At 45.6% G+C, this 15,511-nt stretch overlaps 1 protein-coding gene across 1 annotated transcript; it reads left to right on the top strand.

The window, feature by feature from the left end:
• Positions 1–7,440: 7,440 nt before the first annotated feature.
• Positions 7,441–8,505, top strand: LOC136468571 (uncharacterized). The gene is made up of 2 exons (XM_066467094.1): positions 7,441–7,675; positions 7,994–8,505. The coding sequence occupies exons 1-2, from the start codon at positions 7,441–7,443 to the stop codon at positions 8,503–8,505; spliced, it is 747 nt and encodes a 248-aa protein (XP_066323191.1).
• The last annotated feature ends 7,006 nt before the right edge of the window (positions 8,506–15,511 follow it).

The raw sequence follows: 15,511 nt of genomic DNA, 5'->3' as shown, positions 1-15,511 counted from the left end.
ACATGCGATTTGTGCATGTTGTTGCTAAATCTTGCATTCGTTTTCCGCCAGATGAATAAGAAATTCGTTATCCGCCGGATGAATAAGAAATCAACGGTTCATTATGCCTAGAATTTGGAAAAATATTTTATGAAGGAAACAAATCCGGCTCTCTCTCGAAACCAAGAGATTCAAACCAATTATTATAATTTTAAGTAAAAAACCACAAGTGTCAAACTCAAAACTCAATTTTAAAATTAATTGGCCATCCAAAGTAGATAAAGAAGTTCATCACGACGGTCTCTAGTGATTGACAAACTTGGAAGATGTGTTCCTTTTATTTTTACCTTGCTGCAATTGCGCCGAATGGCTCAACCAATGAGTTTTTCTAAACAGTATCTACAAAAGTTTTACGTCGATATTTGTCAAAAATGACTTCAATTTTTTATAAGATATATTGTTCAACAAATAACTACCCATTCTATCAACACTAAAGACTTATTTGAACTTGTACCATGTTTGTATCATGCATTAAAAAAGGTTGTGTACATCTCTAGGAGGTTTCAGCCCTAGAACAGAGTAAGCGTATATGCAATCAAAAGAGATGCTGGATAGTTTCATTCGTCCAGCAGAAAGCACACAATTTATTTCCATTCCAGTTTTTTCTTGCTAAATTGTCTTTGGTAAGAGTAAATCCCCCCTCCTCTTTCGGAACCCCATAATTTTTTTTTTTACTTTTAGCGGTATATTGAACCGTCAATTTTTTTGGGACACATACAACCTTGTGTTGATATTGGTATCTATACATTGAGTTTACCTAGAAGTATTCATTATTTTTTAACAAGCAAAAAAAGGCATCCTTCCCACTGTTAAATGAATGTTCGCTATTCTAGCTACTATGCTGCCACTTTGTTAACTTGTTTCCTACTACCGTCTTTCTAAAAGAGATATTTAGTGGTACAATAACAGCAAGTGGTGCATCTACAGTAGCTTTTCGTCGAAGAATCTCTGCTCCTAAAAAGATCAAAGAAGACCCGTTCACATTCCGTGGTGAAGCCGCTATGCCACGAGTATAGTTTTCCAAACGTGCCGGCACGGTACTACACGGCACTAGCCCGCTCCGGCACGGTACGCCTGGGCACATCACGCTAGGCACGGCTGATGAACCGTGCCGTGCCGTGTCGTGCCACCGTGCCCGACTCCAGGCCTAGGCACGGCACTATCATTCCTGGAGCGTGTCGTGTCGTGCCATGCCGACTCCAGGCTCAGCGTGCCCGTGTCGGCCCAGGCACTAAACTGGCAAAACCCCTCAATGAACTCAGCACAACAATTCAAAGAGATCTAAAATGACTAAGTTCATAAAAGATAAAAAACAGATCAGAACACAGCACAGCAAAGAACACAAACTTTTGAAACTAAAACTAATTTAAGTAGGAGCTGTGCAATGACTGGCTCATTAAAAACCTGTTTAGGTAAAACTCACCCTTGTGAGAAACCCTAAACAGGAAAAGAGTACAGCCAGCACCTAGATTAATTGTTCATTACATCCATCATCACAAGTCTAAGTCTCAGTTATTACAGAACCATTACATGAATGGGAAGTGAACTAGTCGACATCAAGATAAAGACCAGCAAAGGCCTCTTCCAGCTCCTTGTCCTCCACCATGTGCTGCAGTCTTGTCTCGGCATTCTCCCAATCCTTGATGCAGGTAAGCGCCTCTACAGTTTCAGGGTTCAGCCTCCGCCGCCGCTCCTCGATAATCCTGCCAGTTAAGCTAAAAGTAGACTCTGAAGAAATGGTTGACACAGGCACTGTCAAAATGTCTTTAGCAAGAACAGAAAGTACTGAATAAGTAAGCTTGTGCTCATGCCACCACTGCATGATGTTAAACTCATCATCCAACTGGCTTACTGTGTCACAGTCCAGGTAGAATGCAAATTCACTAGAGTTAGAACTAGCAGTTGCTGCCTACAGCAAGGAAGCGGCAGAAACACTCCTAGAATGATCAAGACTAGAAGGGAGGAAAGAACAACCAGCTCCAACATCCAACTCCTCATCATCATAAATTTTAGCCCAAGCTGTTTTTTTCTTACCAGACAAGGATGGAGGAACAACCCTTTTCAGCCTATTAGAGCCATACATTACATCATACTTGTTATACATTTTAAACAGAAGAGCTCTGGTGTCCAGCAACTTATTAGTGTAGTCAATATAAAAAAGAGAATGTAACTTCCTAAGCACTTTGGTAAATCCCTTAATTTTAGCTCTTGGATCCAATATGAATGCAATAGAATAAAGATCAGGTATGTTCTTCCAGTACTTATTGTATTTGTCAATCATAGGTTGGATAACAGATCTTAGATGTTCATCATGTTGATACCTATGCAGGTGTATAGCAATCTTAACAAGATGATGAATCATAAGTGGAGAAGTAGGATAGTAAACACCAGACAAATCAACAGTTGAGTCATAGAACAGTTCAAGAAATTCCAAGATTTTATTTGCCATAGTCTAGTGATCATCAGTCAAAAGGAAACCACTACCTGAACCTCTAGGGTAATTGGCCTCAATGAAAGTACTGAAAGTACTCTTGTGAGGCAGCAAGTGCTTAAGCATTAGGTAGGTAGAGTTCCATCTAACATCCATGTCTAATCCAAACTTCCTAGGTCTAACACCACTAGCAATGCAATAACTCTTGTATGCAGTAATTCTTTGATTAGAGGAGTTCATAAAAGAGATTGTTGTTCTAAAATCCTCAATGAGAGGATTCACAGCAGCCAGTGCTTCTTTCACAATCAGGTTAATAATATGACAAGCACATCGTTGATGCAAAAACAGACCAGAACCCAAATATTCTTTAAGTATAGATTTCAGTTTATCTATAGCATTTTTATTTGCAGATGCATTATCCAAAGTTATAGAAAAACCTTGTTAAGTATACCATACTCAGCAAGGACAGATGCAACACGCTCAGCAATGTTCTCAGTATTATGGGACACATCAATCAATCTTAAACCAAGTACTATTTTCTCTAATTGCCAATCAGCATTAATGAAATGAGCCACAACAGATAAATAATCTTCTTTAGCCTTTCCAGACCATATATCAGAGGTAATAGCAACAGATGAAACAACATTATCCTTTAAACAGACCATCAGTTTATCACATTTCTCATTGTAGTATTTAAACAGATCTCTACCAGAGTTTGCTTAGAGACAGGTGAATAATTAGGGTTATGAGCAGTTTTAATATAATCTTTAAATGCCTTAGTTTCACCAATCATAAGAGGTAGGTCCAATCTAGCAAGCATACGAACAAGTTCAACACGAGCTACCTCAGCACTGTACTCAACAACGAACAGAACCATCAGAATTAAAAGCAATATGAGTCTGAGTCATGCCTCGGGTCTTCTCAAGTTTCTTAGGACACTTAGCAAGATGTTGAGTAAGATGCCCAGTGCCATGAGCAAAATAAGCAGAGTAGTGCTTATGGCAATAAAGGCAAGTGGCAGCAAACCTGATCTTTCTACCTTTCTTAGTTTTATAGTGCTTCTCAAAGTCCTCCCAGACAGCAGACGTGGAAGGGCGATTAGAACCAATAGGGCTAACCTCGCTCTGGCCACCGTTGGCATCAGCTACATCGACTAGGGGGTCAAAGTCATCGACGGGAAGGGGATCAGCAGCAGAATGGCCGAAGAGCACGACAGCGTCCTCGCGGACATCATCGTCCTCATCATCTCCAGCCATCCCACACATACGCAGCTCGTCGTTCTAGGAGTGGTCAAACTCCCCGTCATCATGTCGCCCGGCGCCTAGGGCCATCTCTGCCATCTCTGGTTCCTTGATGGCTGCCATAATCAATAGATAAAAGTAGGGTTAGGTTGGAGATTAGGGTTTGGGTTAGGGTTAGGGTTTACCCTTACCTCTACGGCCGAAGCCCCATAAACGACGATAATGAGACGGACCGATTGCACACCCCTGGTACCTCAACAGAGACCAGAGCCCCAGAGGTGGCGGCAGCCAGCGATGTGGATGACGAATAGATGACAGAGATGCAACGAGGATGCTGAGAACGAGGCTCAATCAACGTTCAGGGATGAAGAATAAGGGAACAGATGGAGATTGAGGGCGGGAACCACCAGATCTGAGGGAGAAGAGGGAGATTGAGGGCGGAGAGGGAGAAAAGGGAACCACCAGCCACCGGAACTGACCCCTTACCCGCCGGAAGACTCCATGGTGACGGCGTCGAGGAGCCCAGGTTACGAGTGCGGCGAAGAGCGGTGAGCAGGCGAGGAGCTAGGGTTATGAGTGTGGTGAGGAGCGGGCGAGCGATAGAGTGAGCGGGGAGAGCCGGAGAGGAGAGGGCAAGAGGCTAGGGTTATGAGTGAGGGGAGTGGGGAGAGCGGTCGCATCGGGTGGCTTATATATCAGACCCCCCGGTCGCCCGGTGATCCAACAGCTCATGCCCCGCCTCCGTGATCCGACGGCTGTAAGCCGTGCCTGCCTCGTGCCGCCCATTGGAATGGGCCATGCCTGAGCCGGTACTATGAGCCAACCTTTTGGCCTAGGCACGGGCACGAGCATGGGCGAGGCCAGGCCGTACCAGGCTAGGGCCATGCTTTTTTGCACCGGGCCCGTGCCAGCCCATTTTCGCGTGTCCCGTTTGGAAATTTATAGCCACGAGCACCTCCCTAACTCCTGTTAGCACCGACAGGTGGGCCACGCGCATGACCCTATGACTCCCACTCTTGTCCCACATCCGCATCCTCCCAACTCCGGGCCACACGCCATCCATCCTCCTAAGCGCACCGCCCAAGCCAGCGCTCCGCTCTGCCGCCTCACCGCCGCAAGGCCTAAGCCAGTGCTCTGCTCTATCGCCTCGCCGCCGCTAGGGCGCCCACGCTCCACTCCGCCTCCTCAATGCTGCAAGGGCCCATGCAGTCCACTCCGTCGCCGCACCGCCTTCGTCTGGCCACATCCCGCGCCGCCGTCACCCACCCACGCCCTTCCCTGCTTGGCTGCTCCGAGAACCTAGGGGAACGAGCGCCACAAAAGAGAAGACCGTTGAAGGAGCTCCGAGCAGCCGAAAAAGCACGCTCTCCTCCCAAGGTTGTGGCCTCCAGCATCTAGGTAAGGGTTCGAGGAGCCTGGCTGGTAAGCTGCGTCTCACCCCTCCCCTAACCTCATCCAATTGTTTCTTTTTGAATGCCCATCCTACCCTGCTCATCCGTGCTACCATAGCCCATCTGTGTCATAGGTCATCCGCGTTCATGCCGTCGCCCATCTGCGTCGCTTCCCTTCCGTGTGATCGTGACTTGCCAGAAAGCACACGACATCAGTACCTGGGCTCGCCCCTGCTGGATCTCCCTTAGGTATTGATTTTTTTTCTCTTCCATCCCCTTCCTCCCTAATGCTGATTCTTAGAGTTATGTTTCATGAACACTATTTAATTTGTTTAAGACACAGTTATTTGGCCATGTCAATACTAACTAGAAAGGAGTACAATATTTGTAGCTTTGTTTTCAACTGAATTCCAGTTTAGAAAAGAAATACAGCACCAGAAGATTGATAAATGCATAGATCACGTCTCCTATTTGTTTGTGTGGGTTTCGTCAAGCACATTCCTATAGATGTGATTATATTCTTAAATAAACTATATTCTGTTTGAACTATCCTCTTTTGAACAAAAATTACATGGATCATGCTTTTTACAGTTATTGCATCGTCTGTGTGATCTGAGCAACAAGGATTCTATTGAGTGCCTTTGCAGGTAAATTATTGTTTTGATCAATTTTGGTGTGATAAGTTATCAAATACTATATTTTCTTGCAACCTTAGACATTATAAGCAAAGCATTCAGCTCTAACCTTAGACATTATAAAGTTCCCAACTCTCATAGGCAAAGCATTTTCTTCCCCCTTTTTTTACACAGATCTCTTCATACTAAAGTTCCCAACTCTGAAGCTTCACATTTGGAGACAGGGTAAATTACTCATCCTTTCCATTCAGGTCTGATCTACGACAAGTATCAGGTAAAATGCATAATTGCTAATCGCTATCTATTTCAAGGCTAAAAACTTAGAAGTGTGAGTTGCACAGTGCGAATTTACTTCAATTAAAATATTAAGTGTTCATGCATAATGTATTCAACCACTACCACAAAATTAGCATAGCTTAAAATGAAATATCTCTGAATATGTGTTGTGACATGTTGAACTTTGTGCTGTAAGAAGCATTTCAGAATTTCTCTGATTATAGATTGGATACAAACCACCATTTTAGGTTTTCTGAAATCATATCTAAAGTTTACTTCTATCTCGTCAGCTTGTCAAGTATCCTGGTTTCTGCACTCTATAGATGAGTTAGCTGATTTATAATATGTATTCAATAGGCATTGATGTAGTACAAAACTACTTAAGGGTATGATAATTTTGGATTTTTCATACGCGTGCAGCATATTGCTTATGGAATGTTGGTTATTTTCAGAATTTTCCTGTGCTAAAGCATTTGTATCTTACTTTTTCTGCACTTTTACTTTCCTTGGCTTCCAAGCCTAGTGGTAGGAATATGCTCAGCATCCACTTTAGTGGTTAGAATATGCTGTAGCAAGTGAAAGTCCCTCTGCCTATAAAAGGCAAGGGAGTGTCATTGTAAAAACCAAGCCATTGCATTTCCTTCGATCCAAGCGGCAAAGGGCCAAGCTGCCCTCTGGTAGTTTCCAAATCTGAATCTGAGATCTATTTGGGCCAATAATTGGTATCAGAGCCTTGTGTTCTTGAGTGAGCAGAGAGCCATGTCCACCGCTAGTCAGATCGTTAGAGCCCACGCTGCTGCCGACACTAGGGCCGGAGTAGGAGCCGATGACCACGTGATGCACCTTGCTGCTGTAGAGGCAGAGGTAGTGGCTGCGGCGGTGGCCGAGACGGCTAGCAGGCAGTGGTTGTGGCCTAGGCCATGGTGGCTACAGCCGCGGCACTGCGTTTTGAGATGGAGCGGGAGGAGCCGGAGCCAGCGGAAGGAGGGTCCCACAGCCCGAACGAGCGCTGCCACCAGTCGCCGTCACCAGAGCGACGTTGTGGTCACCATGGGCTCTCCCCGATGCTGTAGATGGTCTACCGTGACTCCAGAGCGGGAACGCCATGGCCGATGCTCACCAAGTCGAACTACCATGAGTGGAACCTACTAATGAAGATCAAGTTGCAGGCTCGACGGCTGTGGGAGGTGGTCCACATCGGCAACGTTGACTACGATGATGATCGCAGGGCGCTGAAGGTGCTGTGTGCCGTTGTCCCACCGAGCTTGGTGCTTCCATCACCAACAAGGCCACGATGAAGCTGGTGTGGGAGTCGATCGCCGGCATGCGTCGATGGAGATCACGTACGCCGAGCAACGCTGCAGCACCTCCGAGGGGAGTAGGAAGGCCTCGCCTTTCAGCCCGGTGAACAAGTCAAGGATTTCACCATGCGGCTGACCAACCTGATGGAGCAGATGGTGCGCAACGGCGACACCAACCTCACGGAGGAGCGCGTGGTGGAGAAATTCCTCCGTTGCATGCCGAGGAAGTACGCGCAGATCATCATGTTGATCAAGATGCTCCTCAACTTCAAGCAGGTCACCATCAAGGACATGATCGAGAGGCTAAAGGCAATGCAGGACCACGAGGAGAGGCCTCACATCGAGCCAAGCGTCGTCGGAGGTAAGCTGCTATACACGATGGAGCAGTGGCGCACCTTTGAGAAGGAGGAAGGATCCAGACCATCTAGCTCCTTAGGAACATCGTCAGCGTCCTTGTGGCGACAAGAAGAAGGGGCCCCAAGGTTAGGCAAGCGTTGATGGTGGTGGCACCGGCTAGCGCAAGGCGACCCGGGATGACACCTACAACAACTACGATAGGACTAGCCACTAGGCCAAGGACTGCTGCCTTCCTCCACGCCGCGGTGAGTAGGCTCTCGCCGTGCAAGTAGGGGAGGAGGATGTTGCTCTATTCCTGGTGCACGGGTGCATCGAGCCATAGCGAGAAGTAGAGGAGGGGGTGAAAGTCCAAGCTTTCCCCTTTCCGTGTCGGCTAGCTCCATACATCTCCACCTCGATGAACTACGCGCCCACGCCTTCCTCGGCAAAGGCACAGATAATGACAAGATTGATGGCTGGTACCTCGACATCGGTGCCACGCACCACATGACTGGTCGTCGTGAGTTCTTCTTCAACCTAGACTCAGGCGTGAAGGGATCCATCAATTTCGGTGATGCCTCCGCTGTTGAGATCAAGGGAGTCGGCTTGATCATCTTCAAGGCCAAGATGGGGGAGCACCGCCTCCTCACCAGCGTGTACTACATCTTGGCCTTGAGGAACTCCATCAACATCGGGCAGCTAGATGAGAATGGCTCGTGGGTAGAGATCGAGGACATCATGTTACGTATCTGGGATAGAAGCCGTCGCCTTCTCGCCAAGGTGAATCGGGGAAGCAATCACCTTTACGTGCTTCATGTGCAGGTGGCGCACCCCCTTTGCCTTGCCATGCACTAGGACGATGAGGCATGGCGCTGGCATGAGAGCTTCAGGAATCTTCACTTTGAGGCCATGAAGTAGCTCGATGAGGAGATGGTCCATGGCATGCCCTGCATCGACCATGTCGAGCAGCTCTGTGACACCCGTGTGGTGACCAAGCTGAAGCACCAGCCCTTCCCGCATCAAGCCTCCTACCACACCACCAAGCAACTCGAGTTGGTGCACGGCGACCTCTGTAGTCTAGTGTCACCAGCCACTCCTGGAGGTCGACGCTACTTCCTAGTACTCGTCAATGACGCCACCCGCTATATGTGGGCCAAGTTGCTCAATTCCAAGGTGGCGGCTGCATACGCCATCAAGCGCCATCAGGCAGTCATGGAGGAGTACGTCTGCAAGCTCTGGGTGCTTTGCACGGACAACGGTGGGGAGTTCACGGCAGCTGAGTTCACAATGTACCGTGCCGACGAGGGGATTCAGTGCCACTACTCCGCGCCCTACTCACTGCAACAGAACGGCATGGTTGAATGCCGCAATCAAACAGTGGTGGCATCGGCATGCGCCCTCCTCAAGCAGCGCGGTATACCGGTGGTCTACTGGTAGGGGGCCGAGATGACTGCCGTACACTTGCTCAACCACTCGCCGACTAGTGCTCTCATCGGCAAGACTCCGTATGAGGCCTGGCACAGGCGCAAGCCGATGGTTATCTACTTGTGCGTCTTTGGCTTCCTCGCCTTCGTTGATAATGCATTTGTTGCCTTCTCTTCTTCTAAGCTTCTCTCCTTCTTCTTACTTCTCTTATGAGCTTTCTTTCTTCTTTTCTTTGCTTCTTGTCTTCTAACCACTGCTGCTCCTTCCTCTCTTTTGCTTCTCTTTTGAGCTTTCTTGCCTCCTTCCTTCTTCTCTCATTGTCATTGAGAGCTCTTTCAGCATCGGTAGCCTCAAGATGTGGTAGTGTGGTGTTGCTTGCTGTTGATGCGCTCAACTCACTGCTGTCGGTGTCGATATCCACCGGCTTCATGCCACTAGTTCCTCCTCTGGGCTCTATACCTCACATGGTGAAGCGCACACGAGGTAACCTGGCTCTGATACCATTTGTAGGATCTTTGGTTAGCCTAGAGGGGGTGAATAGGCCTATCAAAACAAATACTCAAACTTTTATCAAATTCAACCTAAAGTAGTGCCGCTCTGACCTCGCGGCACTGCCGCACCCGCAGACAACTTCGAGTCACAGTTCAAAATCAGTGAATATAAACTTGAATCAAAGAAATTTCTTAGCTTCCTACAGGTATGAGATAGGTATGAGATTCACAGATTGAGAGCTAGAAGTGGTAGGAACACAACACACAAGTAGATCGACCACAAACCCTAGAAATCACCTCAACAATAATATGAAATGCAAATGATGTAAATCAAGCACAAGGTGACACGATGATTTAACCCATGGTTCAGCTCACCACCAAGGCTTGCCTACATCCACGCTATTGAGGTTAGCCACTAAGGCTTAGGGCTTTGCAACCCTTTCTCGTTCTCAAGTCAAGAGACTCAACTCTTGAGATAAGGAGTGAGTTTACTAGCTTCAAGAGGTGGTTACAAACCTCCTGGGGCTACCACACAAGTTGGCAAGCTCTACAGGCGACGCTCTAGCCGACTAGAAGCAAAGCTCCAAGAGTAATAAATACATTCGTTGGCCAAAATGTGAACCAAGTGCTCTTTTGAGTTGGGGAATCAAAGGATCTGCTCTCTAATTGAGTTTGTAACCTTTTTCTCTCAAGGATTGATGGAGAAATCAAGGGAGAATGCTTGGAAGCTCAAGGTCACCAATAGAGGAGAGAGAGAAGGGCACTCTTCTGTTCTTGGACAAGCCGAAGGAGTGGGAGAGAGAAGAGAGACGTTGGGAGGAAGGGAAAAGGTATAAGTACCCCCAGAGCCAACGATCACTTAAGTCATGGCTCAAGTGCGGCAGTGTCGCACTGCGGTAGTGCCTCTCTCTAGGTGCGACACTGTCGCACCAGGCAAGACACTAAGGATAAGAGTGAAGTGTTGGCTGTCTTGGCTGAGTAAGTGAGGATGTATGTATAAGATTAAGCACTTGGTAGCACATGTTAGCTTAAGCATTGTGTCCCCCTTTATAGCACAACTTTTCTTATACTCAAATTCAAAATATAAAAGATTTTAAACCTTCTTTGAGTTTGAAGCCATCAACATTTGTAATTGGGGGCTCCTCCGTTTCGTGTAACATCCTCAAATATAGATTCTCTACTTGTCATCTCGATAAATCTCATTAGTTCTCTAATTGCGTGGTCATTATCACCAAAACCTACAATTAGGGCTTGATTGGACTTTCAAGGTATTTTGAAAATAAACAAACAAGTTAGAAGAAATGCTTCTCTTTTAATACTAAGTAGATATATAGACTATATCCCAGTAGCATTAATGTGAGCGAATGGAGCAAGATCAAAGCTGGCTAAGTCATGGACAATATTATCTTTAACCTCTATAATAGATGACCCACGTAGAAGCATGAGGAAACTTGAGAAATACGGAAGAAACTTCATGGATTTTTTAAAAATTTTAATATTTTTATTCTTATTTTAAAGATACCTCATTTACTTTCTTATTTTTATTTGTAACCTTCTTGGTCGGCCAACACGCCTGGTGCGACAAAATAATATTGTTGCACCACCTACATTGGTTCGACAAGGTATGCCATGTTAGATATTGATTTTCACGTGAAAAACCTTGTCACGCCACTTCCGTTGACGCGACAGTATTGTTTTGTCACGCAGTAGGAGTGGCGCGACAAAACTGTATTGTGGTACATCTTGTCGGGCCAGCGCGTGTGCCGCAACAACGTTATTTTGTCGCACCAGACGTACTGGCATGACCAAAAGGTTTAAAAATAAAAATAAAAAATTTAAGTGGACCTATTCTTAAAATAAAAACTTCAGAAAACTAAAAATTAAAAAAATCCTAGCGGTGGGTGCTCGAGCCCCCCTCCCCCTCACAACACACACCACCGCAGATTCGCCCCTTTCATCCCTCTTGGCCCCTTTGCGTCAGCTATGGTTGCATATGCCATGACATTGGGAATGAGTGGTGGATAGGATATGTCCTAGGGCCGCAATCACCACTACGACGTCACTGAGAGTGGTAGCGGTATCAGCTACCACCCCCGCCCTGATGGCAGCTACAACTTCCTGAGCTACTTTCTCTAGCGGAATTGCCCCTCAATATCAGCTAGTCACACGTTAAAATAAACTATGACTGAAACAAGGGTGGATCTAGAAAAAATTCATAGGGTGTCTAAATATAACAGAGTGCTAGATGAACATGAGTTTATATCATTATCTATATGGCACAGATACCATATTAGTAACCTGTGGAGAATGGTGCATGAATAAGCTATTTTTCATAACCATATCCGGTGTATTAAATTGAGTATCATCATAACCATCAAGTTCCATCAATTAATACTATGTTGCCGCTGCTCAGTCAAGTTCTCACTATCCGGGAGAGACGGCGACTTGAATACCCATACTTTCCCATTGGGGTCACGTTGGGTCATCTTTGGTACAATTTTGGGTCTGATCAGCGCCGCACTCTTAGGGATACTACCAGTCTGCCAGGAAGTTCAGGCCCGACCTGCCCTTGGACTCACGCCACTGGCTCTCCGCACATCCTTACTACCTCTAGTGTGCGTACTTTCACTTACCGGGTCCAGGCCTGATTTGAGCTACTCGGCTTCACGGTCGGAATGACTTATCCAACCAACTAAGTGCTAGGCATGCGTTCAATATGATATGATGACGTACAGCGAATCGGTCCTTAACCGACATAGACGGGGATAAATAGGCACCAAGACCTCCATGCCTTATTGCTTCTTTATCAGAATCCCTTCCGGTCTCCTTTTTATTCATCAACACATGGTTATTCCCACGATAGCGATTATAGCCAACCGTGATCAGATATCTACCTATATCTTACAGGTGACAGGAAATCACCTGACTTCTACCGGACTAAGCATAGCTAAGCATATATTCGATCCTGGACCTACAAAGGATTCAAGATATATTTGTTTGGACAAAGAAAATATATGCAGCAAGTGTTTTCAATCAACTCCTATAACCTAATGCATCAAACATAAAGGACACAAATGATATTTGTAAAAACATAGGAGGCTTATAATGCTCCGGGGCTTGTCTTTCAAGAATGAGGAAGGTTGGTGGTTAGGAAGATCTTCCACGTTGACTCCACCTTTTGCCTGAACCTTCTGCTCCTGGGTTGCCTGTTGCTCCTCCTGATGCTCAGGTTCGAACTTGAGTAGAGTCACTCCTTCCGGGGAACCTATTGCATGCATATGCACAGATGAGTATCATGAATGCATAAGAGATGAGATAATATGATAAATTATATACGCATGAGCATGGTTTTCTGCAAGATGTATAATAAGTTTAATATTCGTTGATCAAGTAAATGTATAACTTTCTTCTAGTTGGTCTTTACTGAGTAGGTGCATATCTCTTATATAGTACAAGAAACATACACTCACCAAGTTCTAGAAACCTAAGGTAAAGTTATTCATCATCAGTAAGAGGCCTAGAACCTACAGCTAACAACTAATCTCAATTAGCCTAAGCATCTACACAAGCATCATATAAGACAAACAATTATAATTGACTTAATCCTTTCTAACTATAAACAATAGCTACTTATTTTGGCCATATCTAGAGTTCTATTCAACTAAATACTATGATCTTGAACTTTCTGGAAAGCTTATAAAACCGCCTACAACTTTTTTATAGTCATCTCAAGATGATTCAATGGCTATCAATATCAAACAAAGCAATTTTCTAGATCTGGCCAAAAATTTCAGAGAATAAGCATTTCTGGAGACCAAATTCTAACAGTTATAACTCTCAAACCATTTAGCTTATTGCCATAAACATTTGACACAAGCAATATACATAAGTTACCTACAACTTTGTTATTGACACGATTCATAGCAAACATCATTTGACCCATGCAATTTACTTAACAACAGAAACTGCTCACTAAAATTGAATTATTGGGCAATTAATATTTCACTGCATACAAGCAATCAAATTTGGGTACAATCAATGGTACCAACAGTTCATAGATATCATATACACTTTAGAAAATATAATGGTCAAGCCCAAATAAATTATTTAAATGCCTTTATTAATTTATTTGAACACTAAAGTGAAATAAGGAACATATATCTAAAATAGCACAGTAAATTCTAGAAAAATTATAGTAGCCTACATATGACCCCAAAAGTCTACTATATAAATTTCATGCCATTTGGATAAGTATATCCATCTCTACAAAAATAATAAGTTGCGTAGGCTTATTTTAGCAAAAATAATTTAGCCTAGTGAAAAGTGTTAAACAACAGATTTCGTATTTTTCTTACTTACATCCTAGCACTGTGTAAAAATTTGCATGATCATTAGTTGTGTATTTTTACCCCATTTATTTTCACTAGAAACTAGCAATTATTTAAAATTAAATAGGAAGACCATATTCTAAGTATGCTTATTGTAGGTTTAGTATTTTTTTAGCTAGAGAATGTCAACACAAGATTAGTAAAATTAGAATCACAATTTTATCACTTTCCTAGCTCAAGTTCTGCATTTTACAAGAATAAAAATAATTTAAAAGCACTTATCTAGCTAAATTTAATTCTCCTAGGAAAACATCCCAAACAGTAGGTTTCATATCTCTACCCCTATAATACACCACTTCTAATTATCCTATAGCCACCAAATAAATCCCACCTCTACAGTCATGACCTAAACTACGTCCACCCCATAAACCGCACATAGAAAAAATGTCATTAAAAACGCGCGCACTAAATTAACTCTCACTTATTCTCTCTCCTTACTCAACCACATCCGATGGCCGATATTCTTTGGATCTCCCACCCTATGTCTCCACTCCCCTAACCCGCAAGGCGTCGCATGCGTCTCCGCTCCCCTTGCCCGCAAGGCCGTAACCCCTTCCCGAAATCACGCACGAGTGGGGAAAATTTTTTCCGTAGCAGCGACGGCGACCTCACTCGTAGCTGCGGCGGCGGCGGCGCTCCCACTCGCAGCGACGGCGTTGATTATTAGAAGGAGCGCACGGAACTTAAAAAAATAACCCAACCGAAGTCTCTGCTCGTAAATCTTCACGGACTCACAGTCGCGCGTACCATTGCGGTGGCTCGCCGAAATCCGGCGGCGGCTCCTCGCGCAGTCGTGCTCACAGCGTGCGGCTGCCTGCGTCGTCCGGATCTGGCCTCCGGTGGCACTGCGGCGGCTCCCAACTCTCAATCACCCACTCCCTCTCGGCCTCTCCCATCTCCCTCCCGGTGGCCTCCCCGGTCCCGGTCCGGCGGATCCGGCCAGGGGTGGCACTACGGCGGCTCTCAATCGCTAACTCCCCCTCGGTCTCTCCATCTCCCTCCTGGCGGCCTCCAAGGTCCCGGTACGGCGGTCTCCGGCGCTCCACCCGCTGGCGTGCTCGGTGCAGCTGCCGCCTGGTGTCCTGTGCACGAGCCACCTCTGCCGCGAGCCAGCGGCAGCGACCAGGGAGGAGCCAGGCAAGGACTAGCGAGGCGGCCTGATTGCACGGCTGCAAGGTGAGCAACTCTCTATAGTCTGAAACTCTGAATTGTGATGCGAGCAAACTCCCTGTAGCTGTAGTCTGAAACTTTGAATTTGCATATTACGATGTGCCATTTTCTGTGTAGCTGTGGTCCATGGTTAGTCACTTCTTGAGCAAAAAAATTTAACTGACATTGCCGGTATAGTTCTGTTTGGTGTAGCTAGGCTCGGCTTGTGAATCCCTCAGAGCCAAATGTCACAGGATGTTCGGTGTAGTTAGGTGCAAGTTGTTTTTGTTCAGTTCTGAATGCCCAAATAAGACAAGTTGTGAGTGACACCTACCTCTTTTGGCTCTTTGCAGTGGGAGCAAGCAGCCTTACTGTAGGTTTCTTCCAGAGGATTCCTTTCTCGATCTT

This window comes from Miscanthus floridulus, chromosome 8 (genome assembly GCF_019320115.1).
Source record: "Miscanthus floridulus cultivar M001 chromosome 8, ASM1932011v1, whole genome shotgun sequence".
In the NCBI taxonomy this organism is placed as follows: domain Eukaryota; kingdom Viridiplantae; phylum Streptophyta; class Magnoliopsida; order Poales; family Poaceae; genus Miscanthus; species Miscanthus floridulus.
Note: the sequence above shows the minus strand (reverse complement) of the source record. Positions and strands in the feature narration are given on the sequence as shown.

Coding starts and splice junctions, on each gene's coding strand:
- LOC136468571 (XM_066467094.1), top strand. CDS start 7,441: ATGCGGCTGACCAACCTGATGGAGCAGATGGTGCGCAACGGCGACACC. Junction 7,676..7,993: donor CGAGCCAAGCGTCGTCGGAG/GTAAGCTGCTAT, acceptor ATCGAGCCATAG/CGAGAAGTAGAGGAGGGGGT.